The 24,761-nt window shown below is 44.0% G+C and overlaps 1 protein-coding gene across 5 annotated transcripts in view; it reads right to left on the bottom strand.

Moving 5' to 3' along the window:
* Nucleotides 1-24,761, bottom strand: part of Pcnt (pericentrin) — a 143,498-nt gene that overhangs the window by 96,754 nt on the left and 21,983 nt on the right. For all 5 annotated transcript variants that reach the window (XM_008840472.3, XM_029567100.1, XM_029567098.1 and 2 more), the window contains exons 3-12: nt 22,421-22,486; nt 21,733-21,988; nt 19,693-19,748; nt 19,065-19,239; nt 18,375-18,511; nt 15,586-15,697; nt 13,095-13,338; nt 12,600-12,687; nt 4,978-5,155; nt 3,331-3,548 (exon numbers count right to left, since the gene is read on the bottom strand). In XM_008840472.3, coding sequence (XP_008838694.1) covers nt 3,331-3,548; nt 4,978-5,155; nt 12,600-12,687; nt 13,095-13,338; nt 15,586-15,697; nt 18,375-18,511; nt 19,065-19,239; nt 19,693-19,748; nt 21,733-21,988; nt 22,421-22,486 — 1,530 coding nt within the window. The remainder of the gene's footprint in view (nt 1-3,330; nt 3,549-4,977; nt 5,156-12,599; nt 12,688-13,094; nt 13,339-15,585; nt 15,698-18,374; nt 18,512-19,064; nt 19,240-19,692; nt 19,749-21,732; nt 21,989-22,420; nt 22,487-24,761) is intronic.

Genomic DNA, 24,761 nt, shown 5'->3' with positions numbered 1-24,761 from the left:
GGGGAGTTCAGTCTGTTAATATTTAAAGTTATTAATGAAAGATGAGTATTGAATCCTGTCATTTTTATTTCTGTTTACATTTCTTGATATAACTGTACTTTTCCACAGTTATACCTTCATTCGATTTCTTTCCGCGGTCCCTTGGGTATAGTCATTCCTTTCTTCAGCTCTTTGTATTGCTTCCAGAACTCTCTGAAGGGCTGATTTTTGTGAATTCCTTCAGCCTGTTTATGTCATGGAAGAGTTTTCTTACCCCTTCGACTATAACAGACATTTTGGCTGGGTATAGTCATCTGTGGTCATTTAAAACAGGGAATACTTTGGTCCAGGCTCTTCTGGCTTTCATAGTTTGCAATGAAAAGTCAGCTGTAATCCTAATGGTTTTCCTTTATATGTGACTTGTTGTTTCTCTTTTGCAGTTTTCAGTAGTCTCTTTGTTTTGTATGTTTAGTGTTTTTACTATGATGTGCTGTGGACAGTTTCTTTTCTGGTCCTGTCTGTTTGGTGTCTATAAGCTTCTTGTATTTGTATGGGCATGTCTTTAATTTTGGGAAATTTTCTTCCATGATTCTGTTGAAGATCTGGTCCATGCCATTATCTTGGGATTCTTCTTCCTATATGCCTATGACTCGTAAGTTTGGTCTTTTTATGGTGACACACAATTTCTGCATGTTCCATTCTTGAAATTTCTTAAATTTTTCATAATCTTTGCTTGAGTGGTCTAGTTCATCCAGTTTATCTTCCAGTCTTGATAATCTGTTTCCCATTTCATTCATCCTATTGGTGAGGCCTTCTCCTGCCATTTCTAATTGGCTTACTGAGTGTTTCACTTCCTTCTTCATTTCAGCCTGAGTAGTCTTCAATATTTCTAACTCTTCTGAATTCATTCAGAAGTTTACCCCTATCTTTCTTCAGTTCTTTGATTTCTTTGTTTGTGTGTTCTTTAAATTCACTGAATTCTTTTACCATATTTATAACTGTTCTTTTGCATTCCATGACCTGCATTATCTCTAGGGGGTTCTCATTGTACTCCTCTAGAGGTCTATTGGTATTTGGTGGGGATATGTTATTTTGGTTTTTCAAGTTATTATTTTTTCTCTGTGATTTTGACATGTGAATTTCTTTTGTAATTTCTGATTCTTGTGTGAGACTCAAGCCTTCAAGTTTAGGTCTGCTTCTTTTTGTAAACTTTATGGTATCTTTGTGGTTTACTTTTCGGGCATGAAAAGCTGGTTCCTCTAAGCTTCTGGTTCCCTCTTTCGATTTTATACTGGAGTGGCCAGATTGCTTTTGTCTTCAGGAGTTCCCACAGAAGCCCAAGTCAGATGAGGATCAGATGCTCTCAGGCTTTCTCCTAAGGTCTGGATCCCTCCAGGAAAGATTTTGGCCTCAGGAATTTGGGAGTTGGACTGGCCTGGGAGCTGGGCCCAGAAAAGATTTTGGTCTAGGGCAGCTGGTGGCTGTGCCACCCAGAGATGAAAAGGCAGATGGGATCGGGAAGCAGCCCCAAGGGCTCCTGGGGACTGCACTGAGGAGCTGGGTTGGTGTGGATGCAAAAGATCAGGAAGAGGAAAGGTCAGCCCCCATGACCCCGGAAGAGGCTGGTGGGTGGTGCTGGCCCAGGGAAGTAGAGGGAGGTGAGGGCAGGGCCAGGCCCAGAGTGCTCCTGGGGACCTAGAAGGAACTGGGTTGGTCTGGATGCAAAGGATCAGGAAGCAATGGTAGGTCCCAGGTGCCTGGGGCACCAAGACAAGGAATGGGCCAGGACCCAGGCTAGGAGGAGAGACAGGCAGGGGAGATGGAAGAGTGAATGAGGCTGGGGGAGTCAAGGCACAGACAACCTCGACTTACCCTAGAGAGAGGCCTGCGGGTCGGCAGGCCCAGGGAAGCAGAGGGAGGTGAGGGCAGGGCCAGGCCCAGAGTGCTCCTGGGGACCCAATAAGCAACTGGGTTGGTCTGGATGCAAGGGATCAGGAAGCAGTGGTGGTCCCCCAGTGTCTAGCGTGCCAAGACAAGGAATGGGACAGGACCCAGGCTAGGAGGAGAGATGGGCAGGGGAGATGGGAGGGTAAATGAGGCTGGGGGAGTATTTTTGGTCTTTTTGAGACAGGGTATCCTTGCAGCCCAAGCTGGCCTGAAACTCGCTATGTAGACCAGGCTGGCCTCAAACTCACAGAGATCTGCCTGCCTCTGCCTCCCAAGTGCTGGGTTCAGTCGTGCGCACCATACCCAGTCACACACTCCTTTCCCAAACTAATTCATCAGATAAAAATGTGGCATTTGAAACACACATCTATTACCTATCTTCAGTCAACAGTGCCTGAAAAGGTCACATGCCATAGACTACAGACTGCTAGCACACACACTGCCAACCTGGGCAGGTGATTCACACAGCTTTTCACAAGGCTCCATTCTTAATTCTACCTCTATGTTACTCAAAGTCCTAACCAATGCCTTAATTTAAAAGGCAACTTGGTGATCAAACTTTAAGCAGAAAGAGATTGCTCTAAAATTCTATTCTGTTACAGAATGAAAGTCCACAAAGTGGAGCCAGGTGTGGTAGCATACCCCTTTAATCCCTTCACTCAAGAGACAGACCTCTGTGAGTTCCAGGCCAGCTAGTCAGGGTTACATAGTGAGACCTTGTCTCAAACAAACAAAAAGAACAACAAAAATCAACAAAGCCATTCACAGAGAAGAACACAGGCAGGAGGGCAGAAAGTATGAAAGACATGTATTAGACATGGTCACATGCATAACATGAAAACTATGGTTTAGTCAAACACAGATGTGGCAAAATACAAAGAAATACCAGTTCACTTTAATTCTATTATTCCAACACTGTGAAAAGACTTTGAACTGCACTAGGTGCATAATGAAGCACCTTCTTTACTTTGAGGAGGCTGACATTTACCATTCTGTCCACGTTTATAATGGTATGGCATAAGGTAAGACTTTTCCCAAGCTCACAAAGGGGCTCAGTGTCTGAATTTTCCATGGCAGCTGAACAATCACTAGAACAGATTTGAAGAATGTGTAAATAATGAGACAATGACATGAAGATCAGAAGATTATCTAGTGCCTCTCCTTGGAGCTCCTGAGGGTATTCAACATTTTCCTAAGGAAGAGCCAAACTCTGACTCTGGCCTAGAGTGACAGACCATGATGAAACCTACTCACATTTTTATTGCAAGGATCTGGTGGACCAACATTTCTACAACCATGCCATGCTTGGTTTCAGGATGCCCTCAGAATCTGCCTGTGCACAAAGAGACCACAAGCCTTCTGTAAGGAACTGTAGAGCTTTAGCTGCTGAGGGTCACTACTCACGCTTTCCAGGTCCTCTTTCAGACGGGTCTCGTGCTGCAATTTCTCGTGTAAATTTCTGTTTTCTATTTTTAAGAGTTCAATTTCTTCCTTGAGTTCAGTTTGAAGAAGTGAAAGTTTAACTTTGTGTTCAGCTTCCAAACACAGGATTCTGGCAGCCACCAGTGCATCTATCTCCAAAGACATGTCCTGTAAACCCTGGAGATGAACCTGTACAAGCTCTGAGGAATAAAGGAGAAAAAAAAAGACCATCATTCACTGTGGTTCATCCACAGGCAGCACCAACAGAATGGAACATTCTTTGAACATTTAGTGTTGATTTGGAGTAAGAGTGAAACCAGGTCTTTCAGCCTCCCCGTTGCATAATATAGCCCTAGCCTGCCCTGAGTAGTAAATGTGCCCTAGGGTCTATACAGTACATGCCCAGCCAGACCAGGCTGCTCCTTCAAGTGAGGTGTGACATGCAAACTGCTGCTGGCCACCCAGGATGAGCCCTGTACCCATCATCAGATGTGCAGGAGTAGGCACATGTTGTTCAAGGTCTCAGCATAAGGACTGAGCCTGAGTTGAGACACCAAGGGGCTAGATGGGCAACTGCCTCCTCTCCATCAGGTCTGGATCTCCCTCTACAGAAGAAGGAAACAAAGGCACAAGCCCTGTGTTTGGAGCAAGAACAAGTCATGCCACAGGGACTGCATAGAGCACAGCAGTATAAATAACAGAACATATCATAGATAGCTATGGAGGTCCCTGGTGTAGGAAGGCTAACAGTAAGAGGCACCTACATGTTGGTCTCTGGCTCTCAAGTGGGACTATGTGCCTCCCAGACTGCCTTGTCCAGTTCTGAGTGAGCTCTAGGACAAGACAAGCTTTCATGCTGTAATAGCAATGTAGAGCTTGATCTCACCACTTCTCGAGGTGGGGCCCTCAACATGGTCTCCTTACTTCCACCACAGATGAACACCATACCCAGGAAGACTGAGCAGAGATGGAGACACTCTGTTACCATGTTTCACACAAGGCTGGCATCAGCTGCCCACTTCTAGAATCACTGAGAGTGACTATCATACAGGCCTATGGGCCCATATCTTTTAGCTAACCAGAGTTTTTCCATCCTACCACCTCTGAACCATTCAATAACCCTTCCCTCATGCTCCCTTACAGCCTTGGCCTGATTAGCTGAGTCATTGGGCTTGGTCTGAAGAAGCAGAGCAGAGTCCACGTAATATCATCTCCCATAGATGAGCAGTTACCACTGGTGCTACATGCTGTTTCTTCAAGTCTCATCTTGAAAGAGAGAAGTCAATTCCAATGCCCAGAGTGCCATCAGCCCCAACCCAGCCCAGAGAAAACCACTTGCAGGCAGGGCAAGCTAATAGCATGTACTCTCCCCTAAGGCAGCCCTCTCTAACTCAAACCACCGTATAATAGCACTCATTCAGAGGTGATTCCTCAGAGCAAGAATTTTTGTTATACTACAGGAAGCTTATGGTCCTTAAGGGGACACCACCAGTTTGAAAAGAAATCATCAGGTGTCCAGGTATTCCATGGATATAAATTATGACTAAGGTACCAGCCTTTTCCAGAACATCCCCACAGGCTAAGCTTACAACCTGGTAGGGAAAAAAAAAGCCAGGAGGGGACACAAACCTTGGCTATGCTGGTCTGAAAGTACAAGTGGGAGCCTCTCCCGTTCTACCTCTTCAGGCCTCAAGTAGCAACTGTCTGATTTTTCATCGTTGAGTTGGAAATTGAGGGAAGAGCTCAGTGCTTCTGTTTTGTACATGGGGTCTTCTTCCAGTCCTGTTTGTAAACATGCCAGGTTGTCCTGGGGGGGGGGGGAAATCACACAGGTCAGATGTGTCCATTGAGACTGGTCACTTCATTCTCTGTTATCACCCTTGGGGCGTTTCCTGCTGTACTCTAAGGAAACACATAAGCCTGGCTAGATTCACTAGACCAAACAGCTAATCCTCACACAGGCATGCCCACAACACCTCTTCCTGTCCACCACTATCCAGACCAGACTAGAGAACCCACAGAAGCAAGAGCTGTAGCCTGAAGACATGCACAAGTGACCATGGCAGCAAGCAAAAGCCACCCTGCCCATGAATGCTCATCACAGATGGGTGCTGACAGTACCTGACAGGCTCCTTTGCTGATATCCACTCTACCATCCATTGTTGGCAGCTCTTTCCTTGCTCTTAAAGTTCAATTGTGCCCTATCCTCCCCCTGCAGGATCTTTCCTGTATCCAGCCTAATATATCAAGCCTAGGACTCTCTTAAACTCTCCCAGGGTCAGCTTGCCTGTCCAAAACTCTGCTCACCAATTCAGCTACTCTTTTGTCCTTACAGGCATTTCACCCATAACCTCTTGAGCATCAGGTCCCATTGTGGTGTCAATCTCTCAGACTCAAATCAGCAGCCCCATCTCTCAGAAGACCCTGCTCTGGCCTAAGACCTCTGCCCACTATCTCTATCACTTCAACCATACCATGAGTCACATGGAGGTATTATAGGTTTCTGTATCTCCTGATTCTAACTGCTATGGTATCCTCTCTCCCTGTGCACATCCCTGCCAGAGCCTGATCCTGGACTTGCTCAGATGTGGCTCCTACAGAGAGGATGAAGCACAAGTGGATCTATAGTTGTTGCCAAGTCCCAGCCGTGAGAACAGGCTCTGCCTTCTGCAGGCTCAGAGCACTCTTGCAACATAATGACTAGATAGATCAGCATAGTCTGAAAATGCAGCCATTAAATCCATTTTCCTCAAAACCAGAAGAGTCACATCACCCTAAACTTCAAGCTTCTAATGAGCACAAATTGGCTTTTAAATCAAGACTTAGTTTCTCATTGTTATAGAAACCAGCATCAGTGTAATGATGAGACAGATTACTGTGACAGTAAGTACAAGGCAATGCTGTCTCCCTGAAGGTGGACAGAGGGACAAGGAACGGGAGAGAACAGGGTGAAGTCATCTAGGACCCCTTGGCCCACTCCAAAGAAAGAAACTGTTAGGCCCAATGAGCAAAAGCACAAAAATAGCCCCCACAGCCAGGCGTGATGGTGCAAGCCTTGAATTCCAGCACTTGGGAGGCAGAGGCAGGCAGATCTTTGTGAGTTCAAGACCAGCCTGGTCTACATAGTGAGTTCCAGGACAGCTGGGGCTACAGGGAGACCCTGTCTCAAAAAAAAAAAAAAAAAAAAAAAAGCCCCCACCAGAACCCAAAGGTGAAGTGCTGAAGATTATTCAAACCAGAAGAAGGAGCAAAGACCACAGAAGCAAAATGGGCAAAGAGGTAGAAGTAGAGAAAACTTCCCACGCAGAAAACAGAACCCAAAGAGCTGTAAGATGAAAAACATAAGAACATTGGGCTTCATTGTGGAAGTTGACCATGAATCTCACAAGAGCTATAAATGAGAGAAAACCCAAAGGTCAATGGATAGTTCAAGTAGAGAAAACACAAATGAAAGGAGAACCTGAAAGTCAAAGACCTCACTTTATTTCTAGCATGAAAAATAAGCACCTTCAGGCTGTGAGGTTCTCATACCCCAGGGAACTAACAAAGGATCCCAAGAGCAACAGGATGTAGCTATACCAACAGCGGAGAAGGTAGAAACACAGGGGAGCTCTGTCACACTCCCCTGAGTGTGAAAAAAGAGCAGGGAAAAGTTGGATTCACAGACATATGGGTAAGCTCTCAAGAGCCAGAAAAAAAAATCTGTGATGGATTGAGCTGTGTCCCCCTCCCAAGTTCATATGTGAACTGCCCCAGAACAAAGAAAAAGAAATGCAACATGGTCTGTTCTGAGTGCACATACATAGTTCTTCATGTCAGGATGTTAAAGCACAGAGCACCCAATCATGTGTGTGTGTGTGTGTGTGTGTGTGTGTGTGTGTGTGTATGTTACCATGAATGGGGGACAAAGATACTGAACTGCGGGTGGGTGTAAAAGGTTAAGCTTTCCTTTGTTCAGGGCCCTGCTTTAGAGAAATTCTCTCTCTGGGTCACTGTATCAAATACACTGTACAAAGAATTGCTTCCTGTTTATTTTAGCCTTTGAGAACCTTTGTTCTCCACCATTCTGAGCCTGCGATATTTGGGGGCTCATTTGGATATTGGAGATGGTGAGTTGCACCTCCTTTGTTACTGGGGTGCTAGTTCCACAGAGCGCTGGGAATTGCAATTCACCTGGGTATCAAGACTTCTTGATCTATGGGAGACTTGCCCTCCCAGTATGTAGGGAGGTTAGATTTCAGAAGTATAGCAGATTGGTGGGCACAGGAACCAATTCAGGAAAGTGCCATCAGGTAAAAAAAAAAAATGGTTTTGGAGCCCACCCAACAGGTGGAAAGAAGGTCTGATCAACCTTCAAAGTCCTACAACTGCCTGAGTAATCTCATGTAAATGAGACAAAACCACAGTTCCACAATGATTCAGGGCACTGAACACAGACCAGAGGGTTACAGGTGCTACATAAACGTAAACAAAAAGGACAGAAAAAGGGAGATGAGGTTCTATTAAAAAAAAATGGCTGGGGCTGGAGAGATGGCTCAGAGGTTAAGAACACTGGTTGTTCTTGCAGAAGACCCGGGTTCGAATCCCAGCACCCATATGTCAGCTACAACTTTCCGTAACTCCAGTCCCAAGGGATCCGACAGCCTCTTCTGACCTCCGCGGGCATTGACATAGTGAGTTCCAGGACAGCTGGGGTTACAGGGAGACCCTGTCTCAAAAAGACCAAAAATAAATAAATAAATAAATAAATAATAAAAAAAACAATGGCTGCTCAGGGTCTTAGGTCTTTCCAAGTGTAGTGGCTAATGACAGAAAGAAAGCACTGCAGATAATAATCAAAACAAAATGAGGAGTATTGACTTGCTGGGAGGAAGAATGATGGCTTGGCTGGAAGGCCGGAGGACATGGCCAAGGCTTCACCTGTGTTTCATGTGCAAGGAGAGGAGAACAGTAGCTGCCAATGCAGGTGTGACGGGGTGGCAGGAAACGGGGTGGCAAGAGGCAGGGAGGCAGGGGCAACCGAGTCTAAGGTGACAGTGGAGTGCTGGCCTCCCTGGGAAGACCCACTTTTGTCCAGCCTCGTTAGAAGCAGCTATAGTCTGAGCTCTTGTTGGGCTGCACTGAATGTGCCATCTAAACGGAGTACAAGACAGACTATAGTGTCTATAGCCCAGGACTGGGGCATGGAGTAAAAGGTTGCCTTTGTTCCTACGGGGGGTGAATGGACAGAGGATCAATGGATGTCAGAGGCTATATGCAGCAATGAGTTTGTTGACAAAAAATTATATATAAAAATTAAGGTGGCTGATGATTTTGTTTCTCCTTTTCTTTGACATAGAGTTCTGTCTTTGGATTTTGGCTCTCTATAGCCCAGGACTGGGGCATGGAGTAAAAGGTTGCCTTTGTTCCTACGGGGGGTGAATGGACAGAGGATCAATGGATGTCAGAGGCTATATGCAGCAATGAGTTTGTTGACAAAAAATTATATATAAAAATTAAGGTGGCTGATGATTTTGTTTCTCCTTTTCTTTGACATAGAGTTCTGTCTTTGGATTTTGGCTCTGATGTCTATGCTTCAGAAGCAAGGGAGTTTTTTTTTTTTTTTTTTCAGATAATTCTGTCCAAAACCTTGCACTAGCAAGCATCTGCTGGAGCAAAGGTCAAAGACATTAAGAGTTACTCTCTGGCAGCTGGAGAAAATCATACTCTTCACTAATTAACAGTGGAATTTTGCTAGTGTCTTATCTTGCCCATCTGTGCTTATCTCATTTACCTAGATCAAAATGAAAGGGGCCAATGACAAGTACTCAAAAATGCACAAAAAATTAAAAAAATTTTTATTTTATATGTATGAGTATATTGCCTGCATGTGTCTAACTGCACCTGTTTCATGCAATGCCTACAGAGGTCAGATGAGGGCACTGGATCCCCTGGAACTGGAGTTACAGATGGTTGTTAGCTGCCATGTGGGTGCTGGGAATTGAACTTGGGTCCTCTGCAAGAGCATCCAGTGCTTTTAACCACTAGCCATACCTCCAGCCCCAGAAATATGCAAAAATCTTTAAGCAAGTTAAACAGTTTGGCGACCAAGGAGAATATAACAGTTTTATTTGCCCAATTGGCATGGCTAGGGAAAAATATGTAATATGGACTAATAAGAGAATGAACACAAAACAAACAATTCAAAATTAGAGGAATTTCTCCCCTTTTTATTTCCCCTTGGGCATCATGTACCACTCCTATTTTTCTTAGCTAATTGGGAACTTTCAAAACTCAAGTCTGGCCAAGAGGCATCTTGTTAATTAATTACTTCTTTGGGTTTTCTGTGACTATGTTGTTTCCCCATTTATTATTTATTTATTTATTTATTTATTTATTGTCTTTTTGAGACAGGGTCTCCCTGTAGCCCCAGCTATCCTGGAACTCATTATGTAGACCAGGCTGGCCTTGAACTTACAGAGATATGCCTGCCTCTGCCTCCCGAGTGCTGGGATTAAAGGCGTGCGCCACGACACCCCTCATATTCTATAAATTTTAAAAGGCCCTCAAATTATATTTTTATAAGAAAAAGGTACTTATTAAAGTTTTTCAGATTGTCTACTTCCCTTTGCAGACACAAACTGGTTGTGGGGATAAGCTCTCAAGCAGCTGGTCAACCCAAATCTAGTCAAAGAAGATCTCAAGTTAAACATTGATAAAAGCATATACATCTGTCAGTTTGATCCTGCTTGATCATGAAAGCAGGATACAACACACCCATAACCTCATAAAGTTCAAAGATAACTGAGAGTGAAAGTTCAAAATCAAATGTTCTGCTAACCCTAAAGAAAAACACTTAAACCTGTGCATCGTAAAACACTGGGTTCCTTTCCTTTTCTCTGATCCTTCAAAGAGAAAGCTTTTATTACATTTATTTTCATAGAGAAGCAAATGCCTTTGGTATATACATTATATTAGTAAATGGTGCTGTTTGAATTTACTGACAGGTTGTCTCTGGAGATGGGATTTCCCCTCCCACTTCAGACTCAAGCATATTTATCTCAAAATGCCCTCTAAAGCTCCTGTCCTGGGTCAAACTGCTCATTTGACCTTGTGACAATAAAAAAGAACAACAAAACAGCCAAAGGGTAAACTATTTCCAACAAAACCTACTATCATTTATTTCATGAAACAAAGATGTTTATAATAAAAACAACTAACGAGCTGCTCTATTTTGTCACAGCAATGTGGAAAGAAACTAATACAAACTAATACAAAGGTATAATGAATGCCAAAATTTATTTAACTACATAATAAATGAACAGGATAGGTCAAAGGAAAAAAATAAATAAAAGACTGTTTATAGTCCATGGAGGAAAAAATGAAGACCCTCTGCCTAGGAAAAAAAATCCCCAGTTAGCATCAGTTTTAACAGGGTTTTCTTAGCTGGTTTCTACTGCTATAAACATCAATTTGATGATGTTTGCTATATATCTGCTGCTTCTCTTTATATTTATACTCAGTCAAAACCAAAAGTACAACTAGGGAAGATAATTCTCTGAATTGTACAAAGTTAAAAAAGAAAAGTTTAAAAAGGCCTAAAAACCACAATTGGGGAAATATTTAATTTAATAACTATTAGAAAAGTCAAAAGTTCTTTTTATTAGGTCCCACTGGAAACACTTGACAGATTTCAGGATGGAACTAAAAGAGTAGGAGGAAGGAAGGAGAGATGATGATGATGACGATGATGATGATGATGACGACGACAATGACTGATACACACAGAAACAGGGAAAAAATACTTCATCTGCAAGCCAAAGAAGGCTTAGTGACAAGATGGCTCTGGAGAAGGGATTTATAGCCAAAGAACCAGGCTATAACATCTTGCTTGGGTGCTCAAACTCCAGAATGGAAAAAGGTTCCTATCTGTTGTTTAAGCCCTGAGTCTTGTCATAGCAGACCCAAGCCAATTAATACAAGCTTACAAATATGAGCCATTCATACCAAAAGTCAATGCTGACAGAGCACACCTGCAGTCAAGACATGGGCTGTGTTAAATGCCACATTGCCTAGGATGGCTAAGACTGGGGCTGCTGGTATTTCTAGGAAATAACCATCAAGCAACCTCAGTTGTACAGCCACATGTAAATGCTCAACAACCACATGTGCTGGTAGCCACTGGAACTGTCCTCATAGGCCTAGAAGGTTCCATAATCTCAAAAAGCTGTTTGGACATTGCTATTCCACAAATGTTCAAAACAACAGAAATCAAAAGCACGGAGACAATTCAAAGGAACATAACTACTAATGAAAAGATATTCAACATACAACTTAAAACAAAAGTTTCATGAGCCAGTGAAAAGGTTCACCATGTAGGGGTGCCTGTTACCAGGCCTGATGACCTAGGTTCAATCCCTGGGACCCATGAGATGGAAATAGAGAGCCAATGCACACAAATTGTCCTCTGATCTTCACATATGCTGTGGTACACATGTGCAAGCACACACACGCACACATACACATGCACACGTACACACACAATATGGATAAATAGATGTAAAATAAGTAACAAAACAAAAAAATGTGGTTTCACACCTGCCAGAATGTCAAAGTTCCAGGCTGACAGGTATGCAGTATGGCAGAGGAAGCCTCGATGACAGCTGGGAAAAACAGCAAGAGTGCAAGCAAGCAGGATGTGATAGTTAGCTTCAGTTGTCAGCTTGACACACCTGGGAAGAGGGAACCTCAATTGAGGAATTATCTCCTTTGGATTAGACTATGGACATATCTATGGGACATTTTCTCAATTGCTAAATGATGCAGGAAAACCCAGCCCACTGTGGGTGGTGACTGTATAAGGAAGGTAGCTGAGCAAGCCAAGGAAAGCAAGCCAGTGAGCAGCATTCCTCTGTGGTCTCTGCTTCAGCTCCTACCTTCCACCTCCTGGCTTGGTTTCCCTTGATGGCGGACTACAAAGTGTAGGATGAAATAAACCCTTTCCTTTCCAAGATGCTTTTGGTCAGAAACCAAATTAGAACACAGGACTAGGGGAAAGAACGGCACAACAGCCTCTCTTGACTTTGTCTTTAATCCTCAGATAAGCTAGGATGACAAGTCAGAGAGGTGTTTCCAAAATGGAAAAATTTCCCTCTGAGTGATGAGTCAACAAGGACAGAAAAGCAGATTTTATGACATAAAAGACAGCCCATTTCTAAATTAAAGACGAACGACGCTCAACCTTGTCTCAGTGATTAAAAAAAGCCTATCACCTTTGGCTGTTCAAGTTGAAAATCAAGTTGATCAGGTTGTTCCTTTCTTTCTCTGACAGATGTCTCTTCTGGAAATACACAGGATGAACTAAGGAGAGAAAAGACATTAAAAGCTTTAGTGCACTCTTTTCTTGCCACCATGCCTATCTCTGTCCCCAAGCCCAACCACACAAGGTAAGGATCTGTGTTAAGGAGGACTAGATGATGCTAGGTCTATACACTGCTTAACCAGAATCATGACACAGCAGAGTGAAAATGAGTCACAGGGAAGTCCCTTGCTACCACAGAAGCCACATGCTGATAATACACAGCTAACAAACACACTAGGTTTTAGTGTTCACACTGTCTTTGTTTCAAGTCCAGGCCATGAAGTGTGGTTCTAAAACAGCTCTACTGGGCCCCATTGGCATAAGATCATAAGCAAGAGAGATACAAGCTCAGCCCAAGGTCCCCCCATTTCAGAAATCCATTGAACATAAACAATGTTTCCTTTACCTGGTTTCTGCAGACTCCAGGGGAGAATCCTCCCTTGCCTCCTGCAATCTTTGCTGGAACAGAGTCAGGTCTTCCTGGTATGTCTTCTCAGCATCCTTCAACTTCTTCTCAAAATAGACCCTCAGGTGCTCCAGTTCTGATTCGTGCAGGGCTCTCTCTTGCTGTTGCTGCTGGGCAAAGTCCAACCGCAGATGCTCTAGCTCATCCAGGTGAGATTCTTGGGCTAGGAGTGGCTCCCATGACCCTTCAGCCGGATGAAACACAACCACCTCAGAGTGAAACAAAAATCAGGAGACAGGAAGATCCCTGAGTCAAGTCCACAAAGGGCCCAATCCCAAAACCTGTGAGTAGATGAAGACCCGCACACATACCGTGGCTCACCCAGTATCTCAAGAGCCCCTTAAAAAGTCAGTGTTAGCCGGGCGTGGTGGCGCACACCTGTAGTCCCAGCACTTGGGAGGCAGAGGCAGGTAGATCTTTGTGAGCTCAAGGCCAGTCTGGTCTACATAGTGAGTTTCAGGCCAGCTGGGGCAGAGACCCTGTCTCAAAAAGACCAAAAAAAAAAAAAAAAGTCAAGTATTTTCTCTGGTTAGTGCACAATAGCCAGAGCAACTAAGAGTCAGAGCAACTAGCTATGGAAAGAAACAGCCCAAGCCACAAGGAAATATATCATAATCCCAATAAGCTTAGAAATGGAGTGAGCCAATGCCTAACTGCTGACATCTTATTTCGCCTATGGAGATCCTGAACAGAGAACAGAGATACAATATCTCAAACTTTCAGTGAGCTCTTAACTATATTTTGAGACCACCAAAGTGATAACTTTCTACACATCAACAGAAAAGCAGCATAGACCACATGTAAGTTTGTAAACCAGAGAATGCTGCCTGCTGGCCTACGGAAAACACTAATAAACAATGTGAACTGAGTAGTTATAACCCTGAAGATTTCAGCTCAAAGTTCCCTATCTAGGTCCTTAGATACAGGATGAAGGCCCATGGCAGAACATGCCAGATCGTATATACAAGTAGCTCTGCCTCTAGACTCACCAGTTCATCTTTTCTCAAGCCTCTAGGGACAGATGGACCCCAAGGGAAAGTCGAACTGATGTGCTGGCTGTCATACTGGCCATGAACAGAGCTCAAAGCTGAAAGGTAGAGACAAAGCCTCACTTGCCACCACATGACAAAGGGTGACTTGCTAAATGGCCCTGTTTCTGGTCCTTTATAACTGCTCCTTGATCCAAATCACGTTTACCCTCGGGCAATCAGTAGTCATAAAGGCAGTTTGCAGGATGAACACCAGGAAAAGAATGCTGGTTACTTCCATGTTCCTGTGACTCTGGATGCTGGTGGCCAGAACTGGGCCTGTCTCTTCCCTTGGTTGCATATGGCTCTGCCAGCTCTTATGAGTGGCCACATCTACCTATGGAGACCTTCTTGATACAAAAGGGGTAAATGGAGACTGAGGGAGCTGAGCTGTAAGGGAATATGAGATTGGAGATGCCTCCAGCAAAAGCAGCCACAGCTGCCAGAGCCTAGAAACTAAGTTATCACCTCACAAAACTGAGCTGGAGCTAAGAATCTGACAACAGCTGCCTTAAGGAAACTGACAGGATCCAAACATTAGTAAGCAGAATGGCCCCATTTTAGAGTCCCACTGCCTGCTAAGAACCACCCTGCTATATCACTCAGTAGCATCTCCAGATAAAGCTGAGTATTCCCAATGTTTCACCTGACACACGAAGGACACCTCATACCAGAAGAGTCTGTATCATCTGGTTACTGCTCAGCTGAGGGACAAAAAAATGAAAGCTCTCCCCATATACAAAACTCCTTTTTTTTTTTTTTTTTTTTTTTTTTGGTATGTTTGAAGCAGGGTCTTCCTGTAGCCTCAGCTGGCCTGGAACTCATTATGTAGACCAGGCTGGCTTTGAACTCACAGAGATCCGCCAGCCTCTGCCTCCCAAGTGCTGGGTCTACAGTGCTGCACCACCACGCCTTGCACAAATCTCCATTTTTAAAAAAGATTTATTTATTTTTATTTTGTCTGTATGACTATTTTGCCTGCATGCATGTACATACACCACAAGCATGCCTGTTGCCCATGGAAGCTAGAAGAGTGTATCAAATCCCCTGGAACTGGGGTTATAGACAGTTGTGAGCTACCATGTTGGTGTTGGGAACTAAACTCGGGTTCTCTCCAAGAGTAGTAAGCACTCTTAACTGCTAAGCCATCTCTATGATGCCCAAATCTGCATTCTTAAACAAAATACATATCACCTTTCAAGATGTAAAACAAGCAAGTTTACCAATAAATTCTATGGTTCCAACAATTAAAATCACAGAGTTTTAGGGCTGGGGTATGACTCCGTTTTACAGCTGTTACTAAGAATGTGTAAGGCTCTGGGTTCAAACTATACCATCTCAAAAAAAAGAAAAAAAGTAGCTTAACTGTGAAGGATCTAATTATCCCATGCAAAATTCCTCACCGTTCAGTTCCCCTCTCTTGGTTCTCATAGACTCAAGCTGGGACCACAGGCATCTGATTTCTTCTTGTGACTGGACCTTCAGATCTTCATAGGATGCCTGAAGATTCTCTAACTGTGGAGAAAGAAAATGTCTACAAGCTGTCTTAAGTTGATGAGCCTAAGGCAGTGCATATAAGGCTCTGTGCTATTGTTCCCATCTCTGAAAGAACCTTAGGGTCTCACAATTGACACAGAAAAGCAGCAAGAGCAAGGCCAAGGCAACCAGTAGTGCTGCACACCTGTCATCCCAACTACTTGGGAATCTGAGGTAGGAGAATCCCTGGATCCCAGCAGTTTCAGGCCAGACTGGGCAACAAAGCAATTATATATATATATATATATACATATTTGTTCACAGTGCACCTTCAGCCTGGGCCATGTCCTAGGAACAACATGCCTATATACCTGTTGGTTTGAGTTGCAGCTGTGTAATATTCCTGCACCACACCACCCATATGTGCTCACTATGAAACTGTCTGCACCCACTTAGAGCATGAGAGTCACACTTTGAAATCACTCATGGAACTCCAGGCAGACTTACACTGAGTTCCATTCAATGTTCATGAAGTCTCAGAAAACAGCATGAGCCCACAGTACCTATCACAAAATAAGAAGGCTCCTTCATTTCACATTAATGAAGTATACTACCTCTCATCTTTGATACCAAACATTGCTACATCCCATTGTCAACAGTCCACATACCTACAGAGCACAACTTGTGGATCTAACCTTCAGATTTCGGGAACTCTAAAGAATGCCTTTAACTCACTAGGACCAAATCCAAGGTGAAGTCCTGGGTCACGGTGCTAGGCACCTCTAGTTTCTACACCAAGGCTCCCCAGGACCAGCTGATGGCTGCCCCCAGCAGGAGCCTGAGTGGTCACTTCTAGCAGCCTCACCACCCCAAGGACTTGTCAACACACCAATGAAAGGAAAAAACAGTTCATGATTAAGAATGCCGTCTGACTGCATGGAGGCTAGTCTTTTGCCTTCCTTTCAGGAACATGTGTTTCTCTTCTTATAGTTTCCTCCTCAAAGTGTTTCTCACTAAGCAAGGATGTATCCTTCTAATAATCAACAGGGAGGCCCCGGCCCAGGGCAAAAGGCCTGGCCAGGAGGGCTGAGCTGAAGGAAAAGCTTCACCGAGCATCTCCTTGTATACTCCAGCCCCAGGATAGAACATGGAAAAAACAGGCCTTTGGGGCTCTCATTTACAGCAAGGGTAGCACCGATTGTGATATAGGCCCATTCTTCTCATGACACAAGGTGCAGATGGCCCTTTTCTTCCCAGCATTGAGGGAAAACCTGGAAGAGTATAAGGTCAGGGTAGGTTTAGCACACAAGACTGGCCTCTATATGAGAAGGGTACAAGCCCTAACCCTCCTAAGGATTTTAGCGTTCAACACTTGATAGTCTCAGGTTTGTAATTTCCTGCATACACCACTACTAATTGCAGCTTCTGATTTATTTTTCCCCTAATTGCTTGAACAATAGTCTGATTCTTGGATATGGTATTAAAAACAACAATTGAGGCGGGCATGGTGGTGCAAACCTTTAATCCAAGCACTTGGGAGACGGAGGCAGAGGCTGGCAGATCTTTGGGAGTTTGAGGCAGCCTGGTCTACATAGTGAGTTCCAGGGCAGCTGGGGCTACAGGGAGACCCTGTCTCAAAAAGACAAAAAAAAACAAAACAAAACAAAAACACCTGAAGCCTCTGAGTAAGACCTGACCATATTCTCATTTAATATTAATTATTTCACTAGAAAAGAAGTCTTAAAAACATAAGCAAAAGAAAAAATTACACTGTTTTAAAACTTTCTTGCTTACTGGAGTAATGTGGTGTTATGCTACTAGTATTCAGTATTTTTAGAAATTTCTCAGGAATCCATATAAAGAATAGGTATTTTCTGAGTTCAAGATTGAACATTATCTCATGAACTTCACAGATTTTAAATCTTATGTACCAAACACTAAATCTTTTCAATTTTGTACTGAGATTTCAACAGATAATAAAATATGAAATGGTCCAGCTCCAAACTCCTTTAGAATTTCTCTAATAAACCAAATAATTAGAGCCAGGGAGATTTTTCAGTATATAAAAGGCCTGCTAAGCAAGCATTAGGATCTGAGTTCAGATCCCCAGCACCCATATAAAAAGCTGGATGTAAACCAGGTATGGTGGTACACACCTGTAATCCCAGCACTTGGGAGGCAGAGGCAGGAGAGTTTGTGGCCAGCCTAGTCTACATTACATAGCGAGTGCAAGTTCCAAGACAGTCAGGACTACATAGTGAAACCCAGTTTCAAAAACAGAAACAGAAAAAAAAGCTGGGTGTAGTGTTGCACACTGTAACCCAGCACTGGGCAAAGAGAGACAGGAGGGCCCTGGGGGTTTGCCAGCCAGCCAGTCTAGCTAATCAGTGGGCTCCAGGTTCAATACAAGATCATGTCTCAAAAAGTAAGGTAGATGAGCTGGGCATGGTGGCGCAAGCCTGTAGTCCCAGCACTTGGGAGGCAGAGGCAGGCAGATCTCTGTGAGTTCAAGGCCAGCCTGGTCTACATAGTGAGTTCCAGGACAGCTGGGGCTACAGGGAGACCCTGCTTCAAAAAGACAAAAAAAAAAAAAAAAGTAAAGTAGAGAAGACACCTGACCTCAACCTCTGGCCTTCACATGTACATGCACAGCTGCATGCACCTGTTACATACACATACACAATGCTCCCCCAACCAAAAGTAAGCTTTTTCCTACCTCCAACTCTTTTTCTTTTTCTTTTTCTCTGAATTTCAATTCCAAATCTTCTAAATACTGACAATGTTCTGACTGAAGATCTTCTTGTAACTTCTTAATGGCTACTTGGTGCTGAGCCTCTAGGTTCTTCAGGGAAACTAGAAAGCAGCACAAATTTCACCGAGTTTATGACAAGATGATACTTTCTTCCTCAGCAACAGCACTGGTTGGCATGTCACCATGTCAGGTTCACAATTCACATGTATTGTCCCCATCATGCTTCATCCTGGGCATCCATGCATGCCTGGACAGAGTGATACACCATGGGCATAGCCAGAGAGGCAAAGCCGAGTAGGCTCCATCTGCATACCACCTCAGCAATTATCATGCTCTCCTCACAGAGGAAAGGGAGATGCACAGAGACACCAATAGCGTCTCAGCTCACAAAGATCACTATAGAACACAGTACCTGAAGCATCAAAAGTAAGAATCATCATATTACTATTTTGGTAATAATTTAGTAATTGGATATATGAATGGGACTTGTGAAACAAAAGTTGGAGAGGTGGCCAACAGCTGCCGCTGGACACCCATGTGCTCTCAGCAACTTGCACTGCAAAGCAAAGGTGGGAAAGGCAAGTTCAACTACAGGTAGTGTTTACAGAGGACAGTCAGCCCCTCCAGACGTGCTTACTTTAATCAGATGCTCACCTTCAGCCTGTTGTTTGGCTTGAAAAATCTTCTCTAACTCATCCCTCTGTTTTGCCAATTCCTTCTGAAACTGGTTTTGCAAACCCTCCATTTCTGACTGGTGCTTTGCAGATAATTCTTTCCGTAGATTTTCCAAGCATAATTCTCTTTCAGATTCCCAGTCTTGCTTCAGAGTCTAATTTAAAATAAAACAAATACTATGGTACCCAATCTCTGAATGTAAGGTATATCATATAACTACTCTCAAAGGATTATAAAACCATCTCTTACAAGACCCAGGGGCCAATGGCAACTTTGGTGGCATCCAGGTGCATCCACTCAACCCACAGCTCTGGCCAAATTCACCTCCCTTCACCAGACACAAATCTACAAAAGGATACAGAAGGGTTCTAGAATACCATGTAGAAGGGTGGCTGAGAATCTTTGCATTACAGAAATCAATACACAACAGCAAAACAAGTCTGCTGAAAAATACAATTACATAAACAAAGAAGAGCTCTGGACTAGCACATTCCAATTCCCTTGAACTGGCTTTTGTCTGCATCAAGGTGAAGGACAGTTCAGTGAAACGTGAAAGAAAAGAAAAAAAAAATGTGTATACATAGAATATTTCCAATCAATCACACACCTCTATCATCTGCATGTTTTTCTCCATTTCTGATCGTAACTTCTCCTTCAGCTCAGCTGTAAGACAAACATAACACGTTGTTCAGACCACAGAATCTCAACCTTCTCCACAATCTGATCACCCAGGAAACATGCAGCTCTAGCACCCACTGGCCACTCATGGAATGCATGTTGGAGGACAAGACAACCAGATGTTTAGTTCAAGTAAAAAACATATTCACATCGAACAACGGATACTGAGAATCCCAGCCATCCAGGACCTCCTAAGAGAATAGGTAAAGGTCAACTACTGGGAGGTCATATCACTGAAACCTCCAAACCTGGGTGAACTTTCAGGCAAGAGAACTGCAGTGCCAGTCCAGGTGAGACACTGGAAATCAAGAAATGAGAGGCTGCCCTATGGTCCAACAGCTCCCAACCCGAGCAAGAAGAATCCCCAAGACAGGTGCCATCAGTGCCTTGGGAGTTGAGAAGTCCCATCCCTACCCCAGTGAAAACCAGGTGTGAGGGTCAAGGAAGAGCAGGACTGAAGAAGCAGAGTGACAGTGGGAGAGTTGTGGGTCAATTCAAGGGAGTAGCAGACACAGTGCTACTCTGAGGGTCATCAAAGGACTGGGATCCATCCTTAGAGAACAAGGTGCTGCATTCCAGAAGGTCAGTCAATCCCAGACCTAGCCAGGGGCCCAGAGGGAGAAGGGAGCCTCTGCAAACTGGGGTGTCAAGAAGAAAGGGCACAAAAGGCTAAAAAAAAGATCTTATACTGAAAAAGAGAGGAAAAAAACATGCATTTGTTTGAATTGCATGAAGAAGCACAGGAAGGCATCCAAAAAATTAAGAAAACTGTTCTCTCACAGTGAGTGGAGAGTCAGGCAGGTGAGGGGGCTTTCCAGCAGAGTCAGAGCTAGAAACGTTACTTCTGTTTGTCATATGGGAGCTGGAAAGGCAAGCAGGAAAATAAGTTCACCCAGCAAGAAGCAAACCTTCTCCAAGTGACAAATGCTATGGGGATGTCTGCACAACTGGGCAGATAGACCAAAGGCCACCAAACTGCTATATAAACAGACAGACTACATGCCACGGGAATTCTTTCTCAATAAAGCTGATACTTTAAAAAAAAAAAAAAAGTGCACAAATGCAGCAACTACTTTATCAAAAGATACACCACAAAATCCCCTAAAAATAAATAAAATCATATACTAGGGCAGACATGGTGATGAAGAACACTGATCCTAGCACTGAGGAGGCAAAGGCAGGAAGATAGTGAGTTTGAGACCAGCCAGGGCTACATAGTGAGACTCTATCTTAAAAATGTATTTGGGGCTGGAGAGATGGCTCAGCAGTTAGGAGCACTGACTGCTCTTGCAGAGGACCCAGGTTCAATTTCCAGCACCTGCATGGCAGCTACAAACCGTCCTTCACTCCAGTTCCAGGAGATTCCAAAGCCCTCTTCTGACCTCTGCGGTATTGCACAACATGGGTGAACTTACACACATGCAGGCAATACACTCATACACATAAAATAAAATAATAAATTATTTTTCTTTTAAATGTGTATTTAGGCCAGGCATGGTGGCACATGCCTTTAATCCCTGCACTTAGGACGCAGAGGCAGGCGGATCTCTGTGAGTTCGAGGCCAGCCTGTTCTCCATAGTGAATCCAGGACAGTTGGGGCTATGGGGAGACCCTGTCTCAAACACCAAAAAAAAGTATATTTCACCCAACATGAATATCTATACCACTGTCATATCTAAGATGAACAGAAGTGCCAAGCCTAGGCACTGCCCAGCCATGAGCCTAGCCCTGAGGCAGCACAGACCCAGGCAAGTTTCCTTGTGCTTACAGGAGGCCTAAGTCCCAACACTATCAAGGAACAGTTGACACAGAGGAACCTCTGAATGGCTCAACTTTCTTCTGAGGGCTAAAAACAGGAGCATGTGTTTAAAACAGTAAAAGTGATCTGGAAGATCAGTGGGCTGCTAAGAACATCCTCGTGAGTCCAGCTGCAGCTGGGAAGGTCCATGTCCTTTATTTGCTCTGTACCTGTTTCTTGCCCATAGCGAATCACCATCGCTTCCTTCTCACGGACATGCTGCTCCCGTACCAGCTCCAATTCACACTGTTGTCTGCTCTGCAGCAGTGCCAGTTCCTGTGCTCGCCGGCCATTAAGCATCTCCCGCAGCTCCGTCAATGCTGTTTCCTTTTCCTTCTGCAGGTTGGCCTGTGTCAGCTCTAGTTGTGCTGTATGCATGTTGTTCAGGCTCAGGCGCAGTGCTTCTAGCTCAAGGCTATGGGCTGTCTGCAGTCAAAGAAGAGGCATGCCTGATGAGACCCAGGTAAGGGCAACACCAAAAAAAGCATAAATCACGATAGAGCAAAGAAAAGAAACGAAACATGTAACACAAGAGGAAGCTACCTGATCTCCATGCTGGCACGTCCCCATGCAATAATACTATGATTTACAGCAAGCATCTCTCATACATCATAGCACATTCCACATCCCCTACCCCAGGTGTCCACACATGTTCCTCTATCTATCCCAGGAATGGGCCCCCAAACAGAATGTAGAAATAAGCAAAGTAGAAGAGGAGATAGCAAACCACAACCCGCACCTGCCTACTCTGAGCCAAGTTTCTCCTACCTGAAACCATCCCCAGCAACCAGTGCGCTGGTGTGAATGGCAAAGCACAAGTCATGACCCTGCGAAAGCTGAGAGCCCTAGCTAGATCACCTGGGATGGTGGCAGAGGCAGTTGCTCCTGCTGGTCAGTCTCAACCAGTTCATCAACTTGCTGTTCCTAGGGAAGGAAAGCAAAGGATGTAGCCCAGAGAATTCACACAAGCAAACAGTCAATAGGAAATGACTAATAATATGCCAGAGAACTGAAAAACTATATCCTGACAAAAATGATACATAAACAGTTATAGCAGCTTTACCCCTAACAGATGAGACATAGAAACAGTCCCACTTGACATATATATCAACAAAATGTGGCATACAGTTGTCTCTTGGTACCTTTGGGGATGGGTGTAAAGGTGGTGTTTCTATAACCCTAACCCTAACCTACCCATTGCCTTCAAGAGACTTAAATCATTTCTAGGTTACTTGTGACACCTAACACAATATAAATGCTATATAACACTGTGCTGTTTGGTGAATAAGAAAAAAATACGTACATATTCAGTAGGATTGCAATTTTTTTCCAAATATTTTCAATCTACATTGGTTTAATTTGTTTATGTGGAAAGTTGTTTTCATTACAATGAAATATTGTAGAGCTATGAGAAGAAAAGTACTAGCACATACCATGATACAAGGGCAAACTGTGAAAACATGCTAACTGAAAAACAGCAAGGGAATTTCAGGGAAAGACTGCAGATTAGAAGTGTCTTCCATGTAACATCATAAAATGAGAAGACGAGACAATAAGGGCTATATTTTAAGGAGACAAAGAAAAATGAATCAGGAATCAAGGAATAACAAAAAAAGCACAGAAAAATAGAAAAGCCACACACAATAGTAGGTAACAGTCTGCAACTCCAGCCCCTGTCTCATGATAAGGGTGACTCTGGAACAGTTAACTATAAGATAAGCCAGTCAGCCTTGGTGACAACAGACTGGCAGTCCTTTCCACAGGAGAAACCCACAGTGCTCACAGCCTAAAATCCTGTGGGGAGATTTGGTGTGATTCCCCTTGTGTTGAAGGCCTGGAACTGGAGAAGAAATCTACTGCATCACTCCCCATATCTCAGAGGGCTAAAGCCAGGTACCACCTTGAAAGGGGCCTAACGTGTGAGACTGAGGCTGCGGACCTGAAAACAAGAAAACAGTTCCAAATGTAAGAGCCTGGGGAACACCCTACCACTGTTTATGGGAAGGAGACAGTCACGAAAGGCAGTTGTGGACAGGGGAGAATGGATACAGACCCACTGAGAATGTTAGACAGCCGAAAGCTGGGGCTAAGGAGGGCATCATGGCTAGTAGCTCTGCCTTCTGTAGAGAAGAGGAAGCACCACCTCCAGTGGATTACTACTGAGACTAAGAGCTCTGAAATGCAGCTGGTAGACTGCTCAGTCTCTCCAGAATTGTCTGCCATGTGTGGTTTGCTACAGACAAGACAAAGGGCTCTGAACTCAGATCTGGTGGATCACCTGATTTCTACAGCTTCCTCCATTCTGCCTGGTAGTTTACTGCTGGGTGCTTTCTGAACAAGCTGACACTGGCAGGCACAGTGCCCAGTTCACTTGGTTATTCCTCTCCAATGCTGAATTCTATGCTCTGTTAGTTTTTCCACCTTTCAATATCCTTAGAATTTACTCCTCAGCATGCATATTTGCTGCTTCTAGGTGGCCTCTGATGCTAATGGGAACTTATCGAGCCTATAGGCCATAAAGCTCTTTGGCTCTGGGTACTCAAAGAAGGAAAGCATTTAAAGTGAAGGAACGGCAGGTAAGATAACATAGCCAGTAAGGGTCCTTGCCACCATGCATGATGGCCTGAGTTTGATCCCTGGAGCCCACATTGTGGAAGGAGAGAACTGACTCCTGCAAGTTTTCCTCTGACCTCTACATTCACATCCTGGCACACAGTGTATGCACATACCACTTTTGCACACACACACCCATACCCACACCCACACTCAAATAAATAAAAAAATAAAACTATAAAGTGAATGAAGTCCTGACTCTTAACAACACCCCCTCGACTCACTACTCCTCAGCCAGCACACAAGACCAGCATGTACAAAGGTAAAAATTAGGAACTACAATAGATTCCAGGTATATGCCAGTAAGGCACCAACCCAACAATCTGGAGGATTCTAATACAAGAGGCAAGACCAGGAAAGAAGTTTCTGTAATCCTGTATTTTTTTTTTTTACTTTTAATGTTTTTATTACAATGCTTCGTAATATATATTCTTTATTTTTAAGAATATCAGCCAGGCGTGGTGGTGCACGCCTTTAATCCCAGCATTCAGGAGGCAGGGGAAGGCCGATCTCTGTGAGTTCAAGGCCAGCCTGGTCTAACATAGTGAGTTCCAGGACAACTGGGGCTACAGGGAGACCCTGTCTC

The sequence above is a fragment of the Nannospalax galili genome, unplaced genomic scaffold (genome assembly GCF_000622305.1).
Source record: "Nannospalax galili isolate Female #2095 unplaced genomic scaffold, S.galili_v1.0 scaffold619, whole genome shotgun sequence".
NCBI lineage: Eukaryota > Metazoa > Chordata > Mammalia > Rodentia > Spalacidae > Nannospalax > Nannospalax galili.
Note: the sequence above shows the minus strand (reverse complement) of the source record. Positions and strands in the feature narration are given on the sequence as shown.